General features: G+C 50.4%; 1 protein-coding gene across 7 annotated transcripts in view; it reads left to right on the top strand.

Moving 5' to 3' along the window:
• Positions 1 to 19371, top strand: part of tox2 (TOX high mobility group box family member 2) — a 274812-nt gene that overhangs the window by 202831 nt on the left and 52610 nt on the right. For all 7 annotated transcript variants that reach the window (XM_070896484.1, XM_070896489.1, XM_070896483.1 and 4 more), the window contains one exon: positions 578 to 823. In XM_070896484.1, the coding sequence (XP_070752585.1) occupies positions 578 to 823 (246 nt within the window). The remainder of the gene's footprint in view (positions 1 to 577; positions 824 to 19371) is intronic.

The following is a 19371-nucleotide window of genomic DNA, read 5'->3' as shown; positions in this document are numbered from 1 at the left end:
AACCGTGCAGAACAGGAAAAGACCAACTGGTCCATCCAGCCTGTCCCAAACAGTTGTAATGTCTCAGGCACCACAATTCAGAGACCCCTTACCCACTCGGAACCGTGGGATGTCCTGCGAGAGGTGCAAAACCAGGTAAAAACACAGAGGTATTGGGGGGGAAAGTTTCAGCAGCAACGTAGTAAATTAAGTAAAACAGTGCCGGTCCCTTCAAGGCAATGAGAGACAACTGTAAAGGCGCTTTTCACTGGCCCCAGTGCCCATACCCGCCAGTAACAGAGTTTCCTGCCACTCGAGAAGGCTGGGGTGAAAGAATAAGGAGATTGCACCGTTTCTCTGTAAAAGTGGCAGGAAGGTGGTGAGGCTTTGAAATGCAAATTCTGAGAACACAATGAGAGAAAGGTGATTGTAATGCAAAGTTACAATTCTTACATCTTTGTTAAACAGTGAATATGTTTGAACTTAGCTCAATAAATGATGTTGGAATTTTACATATGAAACAATCTTGTCTCGTTGAAGCTATATCTGGGTGTCTGTTCCATTATAAATCTTCATTTTTTGTTCTTCCTCCTTGTAGGCCTTCGCTGGCCATGGGCTGGGTGATGAAGACTACGACATTCCTCCTATTACTCCTCCAAATCTCGGAGATCCGTCCTTCCTTCACCTGATGGATCCTCATGCAAGCTACCACTCACTGTGCCATTCGGTCCCTCCCAATGGTCTGCTCCCCCAGTACACCTACCAAGGCATGGACCTTCCAGCAATCATGGTCTCCAACATGCTGAGCCAGGATGGGCATCTGCTGTCAAGCCAACTACCAATGGTCAGTGTCCATCTATTGTAGAACAATGCTGGGGTGGGGGACACTCTTTGAAACTCTGACTAAAGATTTCAAGTATTGTGTGTTGGGATGGGAGTAGGGGGTTAGAGTGAAAAAACTCTATTTAGATCCAAAGTCAAGGAATGTTTTGTTAAGACACAGAGCTGGCCAGGTGTCATTAATTTAATGCGGTCATCTTAAATAGATAGACAGTTGCTAAAATGGAATTCCCCAGGAGAAAGAAGATGGGACAAGCCAAAGAAATAGTTGGTGTAGAACCATGGATATCAACGTGAGAAAAAGTGGGCTACATGTGACCCGTTGGAAGTGGCTTCTCAAAGTCTATCCTCCACAGGAAGTGCTGATGATGACTGATGCTGCTTAAATAACACAGTGAATTGACTTTAAGATCCTCATCTTCAAATCCCTCCATGTCTTTCCCCACCCTACCATACCAATCTCCTCCAGCTGTATATTCTCACTTGCACCCCGACTCCTTCCTTGCCAGCTTACTCCTGTCTTCCTGCTCCTGCACTTCCACTGGGACCCACTTCCGGCACTATAGCCCCGATTGTAACTCATGTCATTTGCCATATTAGATTTCTGATATACTCCAATAAAACTGTTCAATTGTTTTGTCTTTTACATAAAACATTTTCGGAACAGGAAAGTTTGATTGGCTCAATAAGCCATTGATCGCAGCCCCACTACGCACCTTCTCACTCTATCACTGGATCCATTTTTCTCCAGAAACTCTTCTTGTGGCTTCACTTATATTGGCCGTTCCAATTTCCTGCTTCCTCCCGACATCCTGATTTACACCCTTCACCGAGGAATCGCACAGGAGTAGGGAGCAACTGAAATCACCATCACAGTGCAATCTCCTGCTTATTCTGAGAGTCGATGTTGGGCCTGGGGTTTAAGATCATTCCAGGACACCATGCTGAGTAACGGGCTGGTAACATTTCAGTGTTGTACAACATCACTTGTTGGGGGAAATAAAACCTGAGTACTGTCTAAAGAAGCAAAGGTTTTACTCCACGGACAACACGCATGTAAAATAAATACTCCAAAGGTACAGCATTATAAGAGATGGGTCTTAGTCACGGAGGAGCTAGGTTAGGAAGCATCCCAGATGCCTATAGATGAAGGTTTCCTAAGTCTCTCTGTTGTAGATCATGTCAGTGAGTGCAGGTGGTCCCAGTCCATGGGAGAAATAACTTGTTCCCGGATGAGGTACCTCTTCAGGAAGTGTCCTGACTGTAAGGCCTGAATATCCTCAGCACATTGCAACTGCACCCTGCCAGTGGGTGAGAGAGGGGTACCCGATGTATTTCTGTATTTCATAGACGGGCTCTGCATAGATTGTACAAGCTTCAAGCAAATCCAGTGGGCCTTCCTCCCCAATCTTAGAGAGCTCAGAGAATTAACAAAAGATTGTAACTAGTGCAAAACGTGAATGTGACACGCAGACAGTACATGCACAGTCCTGTACACAGAATGTGACACACAGACAGTACATGCACAGTCCTGTACACAGAATGTGACACACAGACAGTACATGCACAGTCCTGTACACAGAATGTGACACACAGACAGTACGTGCACAGTCCTGTACACAGAATGTGACACACAGACAGTACATGCACAGTCCTGTACACAGAATGTGACACACAGACAGTACATGCACAGTCCTGTACACAGAATGTGACACACAGACAGTACATGCACAGTCCTGTACACAGAATGTGACACACAGACAGTACATGCACAGTCCTGTACACAGAATGTGACACACAGACAGTACATGCACAGTCCTGTACACAGAATGTGACACACAGACAGTACATGCACAGTCCTGTACACAGAATGTGAAACACAGACAGTACATGCACAGTCCTGTACACAGAATGTGAAACACAGACAGTACATGCACAGTCCTGTACACAGAATGTGAAACACAGACAATACATGCACAGTCCTGTACACAGAATGTGAAACACAGACAGTACATACACAGTCCTGTACACAGAATGTGAAACACAGACAGTACATGCACAGTCCTGTACACAGAATGTGAAACACAGAAAGTACATGCACAGTCCTGTACACAGAATGTGAAACACAGACAGTACATGCACAGTCCTGTACACAGAATGTGACACACAGACAGTACATGCACAGTCCTGTACACAGAATGTGAAACACAGACAGTACATGCACAGTCCTGTACACAGACTGTGAAACACAGACAGTACATGCACAGTCCTGTACACAGAATGTGAAACACAGAAAGTACATGCACAGTCCTGTACACAGAATGTGAAACACAGACAGTACATGCACAGTCCTGTACACAGAATGTGACACACAGACAGTACATGCACAGTCCTGTACACAGAATGTGAAACACAGACAGTACATGCACAGTCCTGTACACAGAATGTGAAACACAGACAGTACATGCACAATCCTGTACACAGAATGTGACACACAGACAGTACATGCACAGTCTTGTACACAGAATGTGACACACAGACAGTACACGTGCAGTCCTATAAATTGAGGCGATGGGGAAGATCGCTGTGTGGCCAGTAACTGCTTTGGGAATATACTGCCTCCCCACAGCCTCATTACATTCTGTGACCCATCACTTTGAGAGCTTAACTAAACCAATAGCTGAATACAGGTAATGCCGGGCAACAAATAATTGTTAAACTAATTCCCTAACTGCAAATGCTGATGGGAAAGGTGTTTCTGAGTAAACCAATTTGTAGGTTGACTTACCCAGTTGAGTACTTAGCTGGGACCCCTTCACTCTGTCCGCGGGTCGATGCTTTCTGTACACCCCAATTTCATCAAAATGGGAAACCTGTTGCTTTTTAAGATTTAAGCAAATGATATTAAAAAAACCAATCTCCTGGAGACCAGCAGCAGTTCAAGGCCACGAGAAGGAGTCGGGTGTTCTGATTTCCACACACATTCCATCACCTTAACAGCCTTGCTCAGCCTTGAATCCATTTATTTTGGCCCAGTCCTCAGGGTAATGTACCTTTTCTCATTTCCAGCTCCTCTTTATTGTAAATGAAGCGTCTCTACAATAAATCATTTGTCAATACAGAAAGAGGAGTGTGCAGCCTGCAAGTCCTGAAGATTTAGGTTAAGTGCTAATATTCTCCATTTTCTCCCATGTTATTGCTTCGCTGGTAAGGGCCTGCTTATAAAAGCCGACATGATTTTTTTTCTTGTTGCCATGGGCAACAACTGAGGACAGTGATCATTCTGATTAGGAAAATGGTTGTCTTTCCTCTCCACCCGACATACAACACAATAGGAATAATACAACAGCAACTCGCTTTTATATAGTATCTTTAACATAGGAAACCATCCCATGTCGTCACAGTCAGCCAGAGAGGTGATATTAGGAGGGTTAACTAAAAGCTTGGTCAAAGATAGTGTTAAGGAGCATATTAAAGGAGGAGAGGGAGAGGCAGAGTGGTTTAGGAAGGGAATTCCAGAGCTTAGGGTCTAGGCAACTGAAGGCACTGCCGCCAATGGTGGGGCGAAGGGAGTGGGGAATGCACAAGGGACCCGAGTTGGAGGAGTGCAGTGATCCTGGAGGGCTGGAGGAGGTTGCAAAGGGGCGAGGCCATGGAGGGATTTGAACATGAGAATGAGAAATTAAAATTGGAGGTGTTGGTGGACTGGGAGCCAGTATAGGTCGGCGACCACAGCGAGTGATGGGTGAGCGGGACTCGGTGCGAGTTAGGACACGGGGCACAGGGGGTGATGGGTGAGCGGGACTTGGTGCGAGTTGGGACACGGGGCTCGGGGGTGATGGGTGAGCGGGACTCGGTGAGAGTTAGAACAAGGGGGTAGTGAGCACAGGGGGTGATGGGTGAGTGGGACTGGGTGCGAGTTAGAACAAGGGGGTAGTGAGCACAGGGGGTGATGGGTGAGTGGGACTTGGTGCGAGTTAGGACACGGGGCAGTGAGCACAGGGGGTGATGGGTGAACGGGACTCGGTGAGAGTTAGAACAAGGGGGTAGTGAGCACAGGGGGTGATGGGTGAGTGGGACTGGGTGCGAGTTAGGACACGGGGGCAGCGAGCACAGGGGGTGATGGGTGTGCGAGACTTGGTGCGAGTTAGGACACGGGGCAGTGAGCACAGGAGGTGATGGGTGAATGGGACTCGGTGAGAGTTAGGACACGGGGCAGCGAGCCCGGGGGTGATGGGTGAGCGGGACTTGGTGCGAGTTAGGACACGGGGCAGTGAGCACAGGGGGTGAGGGGTGAACGGGACTCGGTGAGAGTTAGGACAAGGGGGTAGTGAGCACAGGGGTGATGGGTGAGCGGGACTTGATGCGAGTTAGGACAAGGGGGTAGTGAGCACAGGGGGTGATGGGTGAGCGGGACTTGGTGCGAGTTAGGACACGGGGCAGTGAGCACAGGGCTGATAGGTGAACGGGACTCGGTGAGAGTTAGGACACGGGGCAGCGAGCCCGGGGGTGATGGGTGAGCGGGACTTGGTGCGAGTTAGGACACGGGGCAGTGAGCACAGGGGGTGAGGGGTGAACGGGACTCGGTGAGAGTTAGGACAAGGGGGTAGTGAGCACAGGGGTGATGGGTGAGCGGGACTTGATGCGAGTTAGGACACGGGGCAGCGAGCACAGGGGGTGATGGGTGAGCGGGACTCGGTGCGAGTTAGGACACGGGGCAGCAGAATTGTGGATAAGTTGAAATTTATAGAGGGTGGAGGATGGGAGGCCGGCTAGGAGAGCGTTGGAATAGTTGAGTCTGGAGGTAAAAAAGGCATGGTTGAGGGTTTCAGCAGCAGATGAGCTGAGGCAGAAGCGGAGACGGGCGATGTTACGGAGGTGGAAGTAGGCAGTCTTGGTGATGAAGAGAAAACAGAACAAAAAATACAAATATTGGATAATTTGAATATTCAGGATGCTAACCAAGCCTCAGCTGAGCTCCACCAATATCTCAGGCAGCACACAATGTTATTTCCATGGAATAGCTCTGCTGTGTGAAGGATCTGAATATTTCCATGCAGGTGTCTTGCGTAGAGTTTTATCCTGACTTTATGGAGCTTCAGGAGCCCCACAGAAAATTGCTTTCTGTGTAAAACATAGAGTGCTCCCGATAGTTAAGCGGAGCCTGGTGTGGGTCTGAGACATACAGACCAGAGAGGTTCCACATTCAACACCTGGTCTGTGGTGAGCTGACCTTAGCTCGGGTCACAGTGATGCCAGCAGTGTCCCGGGACATGTATGGACATCAGGTGGGGACAGGATTGGGCCTGATTGTGATACCCTAACGGTTGAATGACCTGCTGATACTGTCCTTGCTCAGTCATGGATAATGGTCATGAGGGGCAAATGCCCTCTGGTACCATAGAACCATAGAGGTTTACAGCACAGAAAGAGGCCATTTTGGTCCATCGTGTCTGTGCCAGCTCTTTGCTAGAGGAATCCAAGAGTAATCCCACTGCCCTGCAATCTACCCTTAGTTCACTCTGCTTCAAATATTTATCCAATTTTCCCTTAAAAGATACAAGGGTCTCTGGATTGATACTCCCAGGATTGCTTTCACAGTGGACCCTTGCAGCCAGGATGTTCTTGGAGGTGAAAGGGCAAGTCCACTTAACCAACAGCCCCTCAACATCTGGCCGTTTCACAGTTGTTCAGAGTCCAGCCTTGGGAGGTCCTGTGTGTTTAGTCCTGTATGTTACAGCTTCCCAGAACATTTTTAAGAAGAATTTGCAATTAGTCTTCATTGTATGATTTGCATATTCATGAGATGACAGTTCTAATTATTGGGGACTGTTGTCTTTTTGCCACATGATTAATTTAAACCTCTGTGGCCAAAGTGATTACAATACTGTATTAGAAGCCTCCAAAGACTTGTAGCAGGGATTTAAAAAATGATTATCTGTAATAAGAAACTTAATATATAATTCATACAAAAGGCTGCTAGTGCCATCGCCCATCCTCACACTGCCCACCTCCCAGTTATTTGCTGCTTCCATTCTATTGGTTATTTCTATTGCGGCGGTCTGCATCTTGGCTGGCCAAGAACGGAGAGCCGGAGACATGTCATTTCCCACCAATTGCTCTTCTGGTCAAAGCCCAATGATTTAAAGTTACTGGGTCCAGAGTTCCAGGGCTGGGGTCGGGCCAGCCCAGTGATACAAACTTTTACATCGAATGTACCGCACAGAGACAGGCCATTCGGCCCATCGAGTCCGTGCCGGGGTTTATTCTCCACACCAGCCCCCTCCCACCCCTCTCCATCTCACCCCATCACCATATCCTTCTATTCCTTTCTCCCTCATGTGTTTATCCAGCCTCCTCTTAAATGCATCGATACTATTTAAGAACATAAGAATTAAGAGCAGGAGTTGGCCATTCGGCCCCTCGAGCCTGTTCCACCTTTCAATAAGATCTTGGCTGATCATCGACCTCAACTCCACTTTCCTGCCTGATCCCCATATCCCTTAATATCCCTTAATATTCACCTCAACCCCTCCCTGTGGCAGTGAGTTCCACATTCTCACCGCTCTCTGGGTAAAGAAGTTTCTCCTGAATTCCCGATCAGATTTATTAGTGACTGTCTGATATCGATGGCCCCTAGTTCTGGTCTCCCCCACAAGTGGAATTTTTACATTTACCCTATCGAACCCTTTCATATTTTAAAGACCTCTATCTGGTTACTCCTCAGCCTTCTCTTTTCTAGAGAAACGAGCCCCGGCCTGTTCAATCCTTCCTGATAATTATATCCCTTAGTTCTGGTCTCATCCTTATAATTATTTCTGTACCTTCTCCAGTGCCTCTATAAGGGGCTGCCTATGATGATGATGAAGATCTATTTTACAATATGGAGACCAGTTGACAGTGCTCTAAGTGTGACCTAACCAAGGTTCAGTACCAGTTTAACACTGGAATGGAGGCAGGGGGAGTTTGACACACTGGCCTCCTCCTGTTTGAAGCATCGCAGATCTGTCAACTATCAGAATTCCCGTCAGTACTGCCTCATCTCCCTCACCCACTTTACAGCCAATAAGATTAATTGAAAACCTTCATCACAAAGGTGCTCCTTGCCTCATGAGACACGGAGGGAGAGTGTTCACTCAGAGTGGTGAACCTGTGGAATTCCCTGCCGCAGAGAGTTGTTGATGCCAGTTCATTGGATATATTCAAGAGGGAGTTAGATGTGGCCCTTACGGCTAAAGGGATCAAGGGGTATGGAGGGAAAGCAGGAATGGGGTACTGAGGGGATGATCAGCCATGATCTTATTGAATGGTGGTGCAGGCTCGAAGGGCCAAATGGCCTACTCCTGCACCTATTTTCTATGTTTCTATGTTTCTATGAAATTCCGAAAGGTTGTAAATTAGCCGCCCAATCTACCCTCCGCCCGTTTTCTATAACTGATAAACCAATCTGGGGAGAGCTAAGGATATTTAATGCTTGTATCTATGATTTTTCTGGCAGCAGTGTCCGGGAAATGAACCTTTAACACCAGGAGATGCCAGGGCAATGCTGAAGAGTTGGCAAGTTAACCTTGGCAGCAAGTGAAATATAGCTCAGGTTGAAATTGCTCTACCCAGTATTTTTGAACAGTGGGTTAATGGCGCCATTTAGATCGTGCCCCCTGTCATTTTCATTAAACAGGGTGCTAGAATAAGATACTGAAGGATCGGAATCCTTGGCACCTTTGCTGTATCTGCTCCATCGTGACAATATTGGTTACAGATGTCCACAGCAACATTGCCACCTGCTGGTGGACAGTCAGTACTGCATGTCCCCCGTGTTCAGCGAATGTGACAAAAGTAAAATTAGCAGGAAGACCGCTGCTGCCTGATTACTGGATAGAGGCCATTGTTGACATCTTTTCAGTTTGTTCTTAGACAGATAGAGCCTTCCAGTTTGGGGGATGGGAGGACGGTTTGTGTTACTGGCCATTCCCTGTTGCCATTGCTCCCATACACAGTGAACAAAATGGAGGCTGGGATGGGTGTTTGTTCTCTGATGTTTGAATGTTTGTTTGGCACTGTCCATCGCAACACAGAGTTACACATGGGGTGGGTGGAGAGAGAGAGAGAGGATAGTCACTTTATTGATCAGGACCCTTTGGTCATTCCCACCAGCCAATTAGACGGGGTCATGGGCAGTGAAAGTGGTCTAAGCCAGTTTGGAATCAGCCCCTTTCACATTGTGTGCAGCTTCTCAGCCAGTCCATTCCGTTCGCTTGTACTATTCCCGTACACAATGCCACCTCCATGGTGACCGATACCCCAGGCTGCTTCACTCTCATCGTGTGTTGCTCGATTCACCGTCTCTTTCACTGTTTGGGAGAAAGAAGTAAGAGAAAGGTCATCCAACGATGCCAAGCGTTGAGTTGTCCCCAGAGAACCGAGCTGAGGGACTCCCCTGTCCCCACTGTGGTGTCTGGGGAAACCCCCCAATTACCAGCAGCTGCTACCACCCAAAGCTTCAGTTCCCGCCCATAGGCAGCCTGTTAAAACAATGTCATCAGTTCTGCTGTAATTATACTGAGAGCAAAAATGCAAAGCACCTTCCAGTTCGGTGAAAATGTGAATCAGCCTGGACACAAAATTGGCTCCCGGACAGAAAGCAGAGAGTAGTGATGAACGGTTGTTTTTCAGACTGGAGGGAAGTATATAGTGGTGTTCCCCAGGGGTCAGTGTTAGGATCATTGCTCTGTTGATAGATATTAATGGCCAGGACTCAGGTATACAGGGCACAATTTCAAAGTTTGCAGATGACATGAAATTTGGAAATGTAGTAAACAATGAGGAGGATAGTGATATACTTCAGGAGGATATAGATAGACAGTGAAGTGAGCAGACACATGGCAGATAAATTAACACAGGGACGTGTGAGGCGATACATTTTGGTAGGAAGAATGAGGAGAGGCAATATAAACTAAAGGGTACAATTGTAAAGTGGGTGCAGGAACAGCGAGACCTGGAGGGATACGTACACAAATCGCTGAAGGTGATAGGATAAGTTGAGAAGGCTGTTTAAAGAAGCATCTGGGTTCCTGGGCTTTATTAATATGGAAATAGAGCACAAAAGAAAGGAATTAAAGTTAAACCTTTATAAAATACTGGTCAGATAGAGAATTGTGTTCATTTCTGAAGGAGATTTACCAGAATGGTTCCAGGGATGAGGGATACGTTATGTGGATAGGCCGGAGAAGCTGGGGTTGTTCTCCTTAGAGCAGAGACAGATAAGGGGAGATTTGATTGAGGTGTTCAAAATCATGGAGGGTTCTGATAGGGTAAATACGGAGAAACTGTTTTCAGTGGTGGGAAGGTCGGTAACCAGAGGGACACAGGTTTAAGGTCATTGACAAAAGAACCAGAGGCAAGATGAGGAAACACTTTTTTACACAGCAACTTATCATGATCTGGAACGCGCTGCCTGAAAGGGCGGTGGGAGCAGATTCAATAGAAACTTTCAAACAGGGAATTGGATAAATAGTTGAAGGGAAAACAGTTACAGGTTTACGGGGAAAGGGCAGGGGGCGTGGGACTGATGGGATATCTCTCTCAAAGAGCCGGCACAGGCACGATGGGCCAAATATCCTCCTCCTGGGCTGTGAGATTCTGCGAGGATGGTGACACATTCTGTGGAGATCAGCAGTGAGGCCTGAATCACCATGATGTAGGTTGGATGAATATGCTGTAGTTTCATTCACTAACCTCTGGAGATTCAACAGAAACATAGAAACATAGAAATTTACAGCAGAGAAGGAGGCCATTTCGGCCCATCGTGTCCGCGCCAAATGGGCGAGTGTGATTGGGGAGAATGGGCGAGTGTGATTGGGGAGAATGGGCGAGTGTGATTGGGGAGAATGGGCGAGTGTGATTGGGGAGAATGGGCGAGTGTGATTGGGGAGAATGGGCGAGTGTGATTGGGGAGAATGGGCGAGTGTGATTGAGGAGAATGGGCGAGTGTGATTGGGGAGAATGGGCGAGTGTGATTGAGGAGAATGGGCGAGTGTGATTGGGGAGAATGGGCGAGTGTGATTGGAGAGAATGGGCGAGTGTGATTGAGGAGAATGGGCGAGTGTGATTGGGGAGAATGGGCGAGTGTGATTGGGGAGAATGGGCGAGTGTGATTGGGGAGAATGGGCGAGTGTGATTGGGGAGAATGGGCGAGTGTGATTGGGGAGAATGGGCGAGTGTGATTGGGGAGAATGGGCGCGTGTGATTGAGGAGAATGGGCGAGTGTGATTGGAGAGAATGGGCGAGTGTGATTGGGGAGAATGGCCGAGTGTGATTGGGGAGAATGGGCGAGTGTGATTGGAGACAATGGGCGAGTGTGATTGGGGAGAATGGGCGAGTGTGATTGGGGAGAATGGGCGAGTGTGATTGGAGACAATGGGCGAGTGTGATTGGGGAGAATGGGCGAGTGTGATTGGAGACAATGGGCGAGTGTGATTGGGGAGAATGGGCGAGTGTGATTGGAGACAATGGGCGAGTGTGATTGGGGAGAATGGGCGAGTGTGATTGGGGAGAATGGGCGAGTGTGATTGGGGAGAATGGGTGAGTGTGATTGGGGAGAATGGGCGAGTGTGATTGGGGAGAATGGGCGAGTGTGATTGGAGAGAATGGGCGAGTGTGATTGGGGAGAATGGGCGAGTGTGATTGGGGAGAATGGGCGAGTGTGATTGGAGAGAATGGGCGAGTGTGATTGGAGAGAATGGGCGAGTGTGATTGGGGAGAATGGGCGAGTGTGATTGGGGAGAATGGGCGAGTGTGATTGGGGAGAATGGGTGAGTGTGATTGGGGAGAATGGGCGAGTGTGATTGGAGAGAATGGGCGAGTGTGATTGGGGAGAATGGGCGAGTGTGATTCAGGAGAATGGGCGAGTGTGATTGGGGAGAATGGGTGAGTGTGATTGGGGAGAATGGGCGAGTGTGATTGGGGAGAATGGGTGAGTGTGATTGGGGAGAATGGGCGAGTGTGATTGGGGAGAATGGGTGAGTGTGATTGGGGAGAATGGGTGAGTGTGATTGGGGAGAATGGGTGAGTGTGATTGGCGAGAATGGGCGAGTGTGATTGGAGAGAATGGGCGAGTGTGATTGGGGAGAATGGGCGAGTGTGATTCAGGAGAATGGGCGAGTGTGATTGGGGAGAATGGGTGAGTGTGATTGCGGAGAATGGGCGAGTGTGATTGGGGAGAATGGGCGAGTGTGATTGGAGAGAATGGGCGAGTGTGATTGGGGAGAATGGGCGAGTGTGATTGGGGAGAATGGGTGAGTGAGATTGGGGAGAATGGGCGAGTGTGATTGGGGAGAATGGGTGAGTGTGATTGGGGAGAATGGGCGAGTGTGATTGGGGAGAATGGGCGAGTGTGATTGGGGAGAATGGGCGAGTGTGATTGGGGAGAATGGGTGAGTGTGATTGAGGAGAATGGGTGAGTGTGATTGAGGAGAATGGGTGAGTGTGATTGAGGAGAATGGGCGAGTGTGATTGGGGAGAATGGGCGAGTGTGATTGGGGAGAATGGGCGAGTGTGATTGGGGAGAATGGGCGAGCGTGATTGGGGAGAATGGCCGAGCGTGATTGGGGAGAATGGGCGAGTGTGATTGAGGAGAATGGGCGAGTGTGATTGAGGAGAATGGGCGAGTGTGATTGGGGAGAATGGGCGAGTGTGATTGGGGAGAATGGGCGAGTGTGATTGGGGAGAATGGCCGAGTGTGATTGGGGAGAATGGGCGAGTGTGATTGGGGAGAATGGGCGAGTGTGATTGGAGAGAATGGGCGAGTGTGATTGGGGAGAATGGGCGAGCGTGATTGGGGAGAATGGCCGAGCGTGATTGGGGAGAATGGGCGAGTGTGATTGAGGAGAATGGGTGAGTGTGATTGAGGAGAATGGGCGAGTGTGATTGGGGAGAATGGGCGAGTGTGATTGGGGAGAATGGGCGAGTGTGATTGGGGAGAATGGCCGAGTGTGATTGGGGAGAATGGGCGAGTGTGATTGGGGAGAATGGGCGAGTGTGATTGGAGAGAATGGGCGAGTGTGATTGGGGAGAATGGGCGAGTGTGATTGGGGAGAATGGGCGAGTGTGATTGGGGAGAATGGGCGAGTGTGATTGGGGAGAATGGGCGAGTGTGATTGGGGAGAATGGGCGAGTGTGATTGGGGAGAATGGGCGAGTGTGATTGGGGAGAATGGGCGAGTGTGATTGGAGAGAATGGGCGAGTGTGATTGGAGAGAATGGGCGAGTGTGATTGAGGAGAATGGGCGAGTGTGATTGGGGAGAATGGGCGAGTGTGATTGGGGAGAATGGACGAGTGTGATTGGGGAGAATGGACGAGTGTGATTGGGGAGAATGGGCGAGTGTGATTGGGGAGAATGGGTGAGTGTGATTGGAGAGAATGGATGAGTGTGATTCAGGAGAATGGGCGAGTGTGATTGGGGAGAATGGGTGAGTGTGATTGGAGAGAATGGACGAGTGTGATTCAGGAGAATGGGCGAGTGTGATTGGGGAGAATGGGCGAGTGTGATTGGGGAGAATGGGTGAGTGTGATTGGAGAGAATGGACGAGTGTGATTGAGGAGAATGGGCGAGTGTGATTGGGGAGAATGGGCGAGTGTGATTGGAGAGAATGGGCGAGTGTGATTGGGGAGAATGGGCGAGTGCGATTGGGGAGAATGGACGAGTGTGATTGGGGAGAATGGGCGAGTGTGATTGGGGAGAATGGGCGAGTGTGATTGGGGAGAATGGGTGAGTGTGATTGGGGAGAATGGGCGAGTGTGATTGGAGAGAATGGACGAGTGTGATTGGAGAGAATGGGCGAGTGTGATTGGGGAGAATGGGCGAGTGCGATTGGGGAGAATGGACGAGTGTGATTGGGGAGAATGGGCGAGTGTGATTGGGGAGAATGGGCGAGTGTGATTGGGGAGAATGGGTGAGTGTGATTGGAGAGAATGGGCGAGTGCGATTGGGGAGAATGGGCGAGTGCGATTGGGGAGAATGGGCGAGTGTGATTGGGGAGAATGGGCGAGTGTGATTGGGGAGAATGGGCGAGTGTGATTGGGGAGAATGGGTGAGTGTGATTGGGGAGAATGGGCGAGTGTGATTGGAGAGAATGGACGAGTGTGATTGAGGAGAATGGGCGAGTGTGATTGAGGAGAATGGGCGAGTGTGATTGGGGAAAATGGGCGAGTGTGATTGGGGAGAATGGGCGAGTGTGATTGGGGAGAATGGGCGAGTGTGATTGGGGAGAATGGGCGAGTGTGATTGGGGAGAATGGGCGAGTGTGATTGGGGAGAATGGCCGAGTGTGATTGGGGAGAATGGGCGAGTGTGATTGGGGAGAATGGGCGAGTGTGATTGGGGAGAATGGGTGAGTGTGATTGGGGAGAATGGGCGAGTGTGATTGGAGAGAATGGGCGAGTGTGATTGGGGAGAATGGGCGAGTGTGATTGGGGAGAATGGGTGAGTGTGATTGGGGAGAATGGGCGAGTGTGATTGGGGAGAATGGGCGAGTGTGATTGGGGAGAATGGGCGAGTGTGATTGGGGAGAATGGGCGAGTGTGATTGGGGAGAATGGGCGAGTGTGATTGGGGAGAATGGGCGAGTGTGATTGAGGAGAATGGGCGAGTGTGATTGAGGAGAATGGGTGAGTGTGATTGGGGAGAATGTGAGAGTGTGATTGAGGAGAATGGGCGAGTGTGATTGGAGAGAATGGGCGAGTGTGATTGGGGAGAATGGGAGAGTGTGATTGAGGAGAATGGGCGAGTGTGATTGGAGAGAATGGCCGAGTGTGATTGGGGAGAATGGCCGAGTGTGATTGGGGAGAATGGGCGAGTGTGATTGGAGAGAATGGGCGAGTGTGATTGGGGAGAATGGGCGAGTGTGATTGGGGAGAATGGGCGAGTGTGATTGGAGAGAATGGGCGAGTGTGATTGGGGAGAATGGGCGAGTGTGATTGGGGAGAATGGGCGAGTGTGATTGGGGAGAATGGGTGAGTGTGATTGGGGAGAATGGGCGAGTGTGATTGAGGAGAATGGGCGAGTGTGATTGAGGAGAATGGGTGAGTGTGATTGAGGAGAATGGGCGAGTGTGATTGGAGAGAATGGGCGAGTGTGATTGAGGAGAATGGGCGAGTGTGATTGGGGAGAATGGGCGAGTTTGATTGAGGAGAATGGGCGAGTGTGATTGAGGAGAATGGGCGAGTGTGATTGGGGAGAATGGGTGAGTGTGATTGGGGAGAATGGGCGAGTGTGATTGGGGAGAATGGGCGAGTGTGATTGGGGAGAATGGGCGAGTGTGATTGGGGAGAATGGGCGAGTGTGATTCAGGAGAATGGGCGAGTGTGATTGGGGAGAATGGGTGAGTGTGATTGGCGAGAATGGGCGAGTGTGATTGGAGAGAATGGGCGAGTGTGATTGGGGAGAATGGGCGAGTGTGATTCAGGAGAATGGGCGAGTGTGATTGGGGAGAATGGGCGAGTGTGATTGGAGAGAATGGGCGAGTGTGATTGGAGAGAATGGGCGAGTGTGATTGGGGAGAATGGGCGAGTGTGATTGGGGAGAATGGGCGAGTGTGATTGGGGAGAATGGGTGAGTGTGATTGGGGAGAATGGGCGAGTGTGATTGGAGAGAATGGGCGAGTGTGATTGGGGAGAATGGGCGAGTGTGATTCAGGAGAATGGGCGAGTGTGATTGGGGAGAATGGGTGAGTGTGATTGGGGAGAATGGGCGAGTGTGATTGGGGAGAATGGGTGAGTGTGATTGGGGAGAATGGGTGAGTGTGATTGGGGAGAATGGGTGAGTGTGATTGGGGAGAATGGGCGAGTGTGATTGGGGAGAATGGGTGAGTGTGATTGGCGAGAATGGGCGAGTGTGATTGGAGAGAATGGGCGAGTGTGATTGGGGAGAATGGGCGAGTGTGATTCAGGAGAATGGGCGAGTGTGATTGGGGAGAATGGGTGAGTGTGATTGCGGAGAATGGGCGAGTGTGATTGGGGAGAATGGGCGAGTGTGATTGGAGAGAATGGGCGAGTGTGATTGGGGAGAATGGGCGAGTGTGATTGGGGAGAATGGGTGAGTGAGATTGGGGAGAATGGGCGAGTGTGATTGGGGAGAATGGGTGAGTGTGATTGGGGAGAATGGGCGAGTGTGATTGGGGAGAATGGGTGAGTGTGATTGGGGAGAATGGGCGAGTGTGATTGGGGAGAATGGGTGAGTGTGATTGAGGAGAATGGGTGAGTGTGATTGAGGAGAATGGGTGAGTGTGATTGAGGAGAATGGGCGAGTGTGATTGGGGAGAATGGGCGAGTGTGATTGGGGAGAATGGGCGAGTGTGATTGGGGAGAATGGGCGAGCGTGATTGGGGAGAATGGCCGAGCGTGATTGGGGAGAATGGGCGAGTGTGATTGAGGAGAATGGGTGAGTGTGATTGAGGAGAATGGGCGAGTGTGATTGGGGAGAATGGGCGAGTGTGATTGGAGAGAATGGGCGAGTGTGATTGGGGAGAATGGGCGAGTGTGATTGGGGAGAATGGGCGAGTGTGATTGGGGAGAATGGGTGAGTGTGATTGGGGAGAATGGGCGAGTGTGATTGAGGAGAATGGGCGAGTGTGATTGAGGAGAATGGGTGAGTGTGATTGAGGAGAATGGGCGAGTGTGATTGGAGAGAATGGGCGAGTGTGATTGAGGAGAATGGGCGAGTGTGATTGGGGAGAATGGGCGAGTTTGATTGAGGAGAATGGGCGAGTGTGATTGAGGAGAATGGGCGAGTGTGATTGGGGAGAATGGGTGAGTGTGATTGGGGAGAATGGGCGAGTGTGATTGGGGAGAATGGGCGAGTGTGATTGGGGAGAATGGGCGAGTGTGATTGGGGAGAATGGGCGAGTGTGATTCAGGAGAATGGGCGAGTGTGATTGGGGAGAATGGGTGAGTGTGATTGGCGAGAATGGGCGAGTGTGATTGGAGAGAATGGGCGAGTGTGATTGGGGAGAATGGGCGAGTGTGATTCAGGAGAATGGGCGAGTGTGATTGGGGAGAATGGGCGAGTGTGATTGGAGAGAATGGGCGAGTGTGATTGGAGAGAATGGGCGAGTGTGATTGGGGAGAATGGGCGAGTGTGATTGGGGAGAATGGGCGAGTGTGATTGGGGAGAATGGGTGAGTGTGATTGGGGAGAATGGGCGAGTGTGATTGGAGAGAATGGGCGAGTGTGATTGGGGAGAATGTGCGAGTGTGATTCAGGAGAATGGGCGAGTGTGATTGGGGAGAATGGGTGAGTGTGATTGGGGAGAATGGGCGAGTGTGATTGGGGAGAATGGGTGAGTGTGATTGGGGAGAATGGGCGAGTGTGATTGGGGAGAATGGGTGAGTGTGATTGGGGAGAATGGGCGAGTGTGATTGGGGAGAATGGGTGAGTGTGATTGGCGAGAATGGGCGAGTGTGATTGGAGAGAATGGGCGAGTGTGATTGGGGAGAATGGGCGAGTGTGATTCAGGAGAATGGGCGAGTGTGATTGGGGAGAATGGGTGAGTGTGATTGCGGAGAATGGGCGAGTGTGATTGGGGAGAATGGGCGAGTGTGATTGGAGAGAATGGGCGAGTGTGATTGGGGAGAATGGGCGAGTGTGATTGGGGAGAATGGGTGAGTGAGATTGGGGAGAATGGGCGAGTGTGATTGGGGAGAATGGGTGAGTGTGATTGGGGAGAATGGGCGAGTGTGATTGGGGAGAATGGGTGAGTGTGATTGGGGAGAATGGGCGAGTGTGATTGGGGAGAATGGGTGAGTGTGATTGAGGAGAATGGGTGAGTGTGATTGAGGAGAATGGGTGAGTGTGATTGAGGAGAATGGGCGAGTGTGATTGGGGAGAATGGGCGAGTGTGATTGGGGAGAATGGGCGAGTGTGATTGGGGAGAATGGGCGAGCGTGATTGGGGAGAATGGCCGAGCGTGATTGGGGAGAATGGGCGAGTGTGATTGAGGAGAATGGGTGAGTGTGATTGAGGAGAATGGGCGAGTGTGATTGGGGAGAATGGGCGAGTGTGATTGGGGAGAATGGGCGAGTGTGATTGGGGAGAATGGCCGAGTGTGATTGGGGAGAATGGGCGAGTGTGATTGGGGAGAATGGGCGAGTGTGATTGGTGAGAATGGGCGAGTGTGATTGGGGAGAATGGGCGAGTGTGATTGGGGAGAATGGGCGAGTGTGATTGGGGAGAATGGGCGAGTGTGATTGGGGAGAATGGGTGAGTGTGATTGGGGAGAATGGGCGAGTGTGATTGGGGAGAATGGGCGAGTGTGATTGGGGAGAATGGGCGAGTGTGATTGGGGAGAATGGGTGAGTGTGATTGAGGAGAATGGGTGAGTGTGATTGAGGAGAATGGGTGAGTGTGATTGAGGAGAATGGGCGAGTGTGATTGGGGAGAATGGGCGAGTGTGATTGGGGAGAATGGGCGAGCGTGATTGGGGAGAATGGGCGAGCGTGATTGGGGAGAATGGCCGAGCGTGATTGGGGAGAATGGGCGAGTGTGATTGAGGAGAATGGGTGAGTGTGATTGAGGAGAATGGGCCAGTGTGATTGGGGAGAATGGGCGAGTGTGATTGGGGAGAATGGGCGAGTGTGATTGGGGAGAATGGCCGAGTGTGATTGGGGAGAATGGGCGAGTGTGATTGGGGAGAATGGGCGAGTGTGATTGGAGAGAATGGGCGAGTGTGATTGGGGAGAATGGGCGAGTGTGATTGGGGAGAATGGGCGAGTGTGATTGGGGAGAATGGGCGAGTGTGATTGGGGAGAATGGGCGAGTGTGATTGGGGAGAATGGGCGAGTGTGATTGGGGAGAATGGGCGAGTGTGATTGGGGAGAATGGGCGAGTGTGATTGGAGAGAATGGACGAGTGTGATTGGAGAGAATGGGCGAGTGTGATTGAGGAGAATGGGCGAGTGTGATTGGGGAGAATGGGCGAGTGTGATTGGGGAGAATGGACGAGTGTGATTGGGGAGAATGGACGAGTGTGATTGGGGAGAATGGGCGAGTGTGATTGGGGAGAATGGGTGAGTGTGATTGGAGAGAATGGATGAGTGTGATTCAGGAGAATGGGCGAGTGTGATTGGGGAGAATGGGTGAGTGTGATTGGAGAGAATGGACGAGTGTGATTCAGGAGAATGGGCGAGTGTGATTGGGGAGAATGGGCGAGTGTGATTGGGGAGAATGGGTGAGTGTGATTGGAGAGAATGGACGAGTGTGATTGAGGAGAATGGGCGAGTGTGATTGGGGAGAATGGGCGAGTGTGATTGGGGAGAATGGGCGAGTGCGATTGGGGAGAATGGACGAGTGTGATTGGGGAGAATGGGCGAGTGTGATTGGGGAGAATGGGCGAGTGTGATTGGGGAGAATGGGTGAGTGTGATTGGGGAGAATGGGCGAGTGTGATTGGAGAGAATGGACGAGTGTGATTGGAGAGAATGGGCGAGTGTGATTGGGGAGAATGGGCGAGTGCGATTGGGGAGAATGGACGAGTGTGATTGGGGAGAATGGGCGAGTGTGATTG

Source organism: Pristiophorus japonicus, chromosome 12, assembly GCF_044704955.1.
Source record: "Pristiophorus japonicus isolate sPriJap1 chromosome 12, sPriJap1.hap1, whole genome shotgun sequence".
In the NCBI taxonomy this organism is placed as follows: domain Eukaryota; kingdom Metazoa; phylum Chordata; class Chondrichthyes; family Pristiophoridae; genus Pristiophorus; species Pristiophorus japonicus.
The sequence above is the reverse complement of the archived record's forward strand: the minus strand, read 5'-3'. Positions and strand labels throughout refer to the sequence as shown.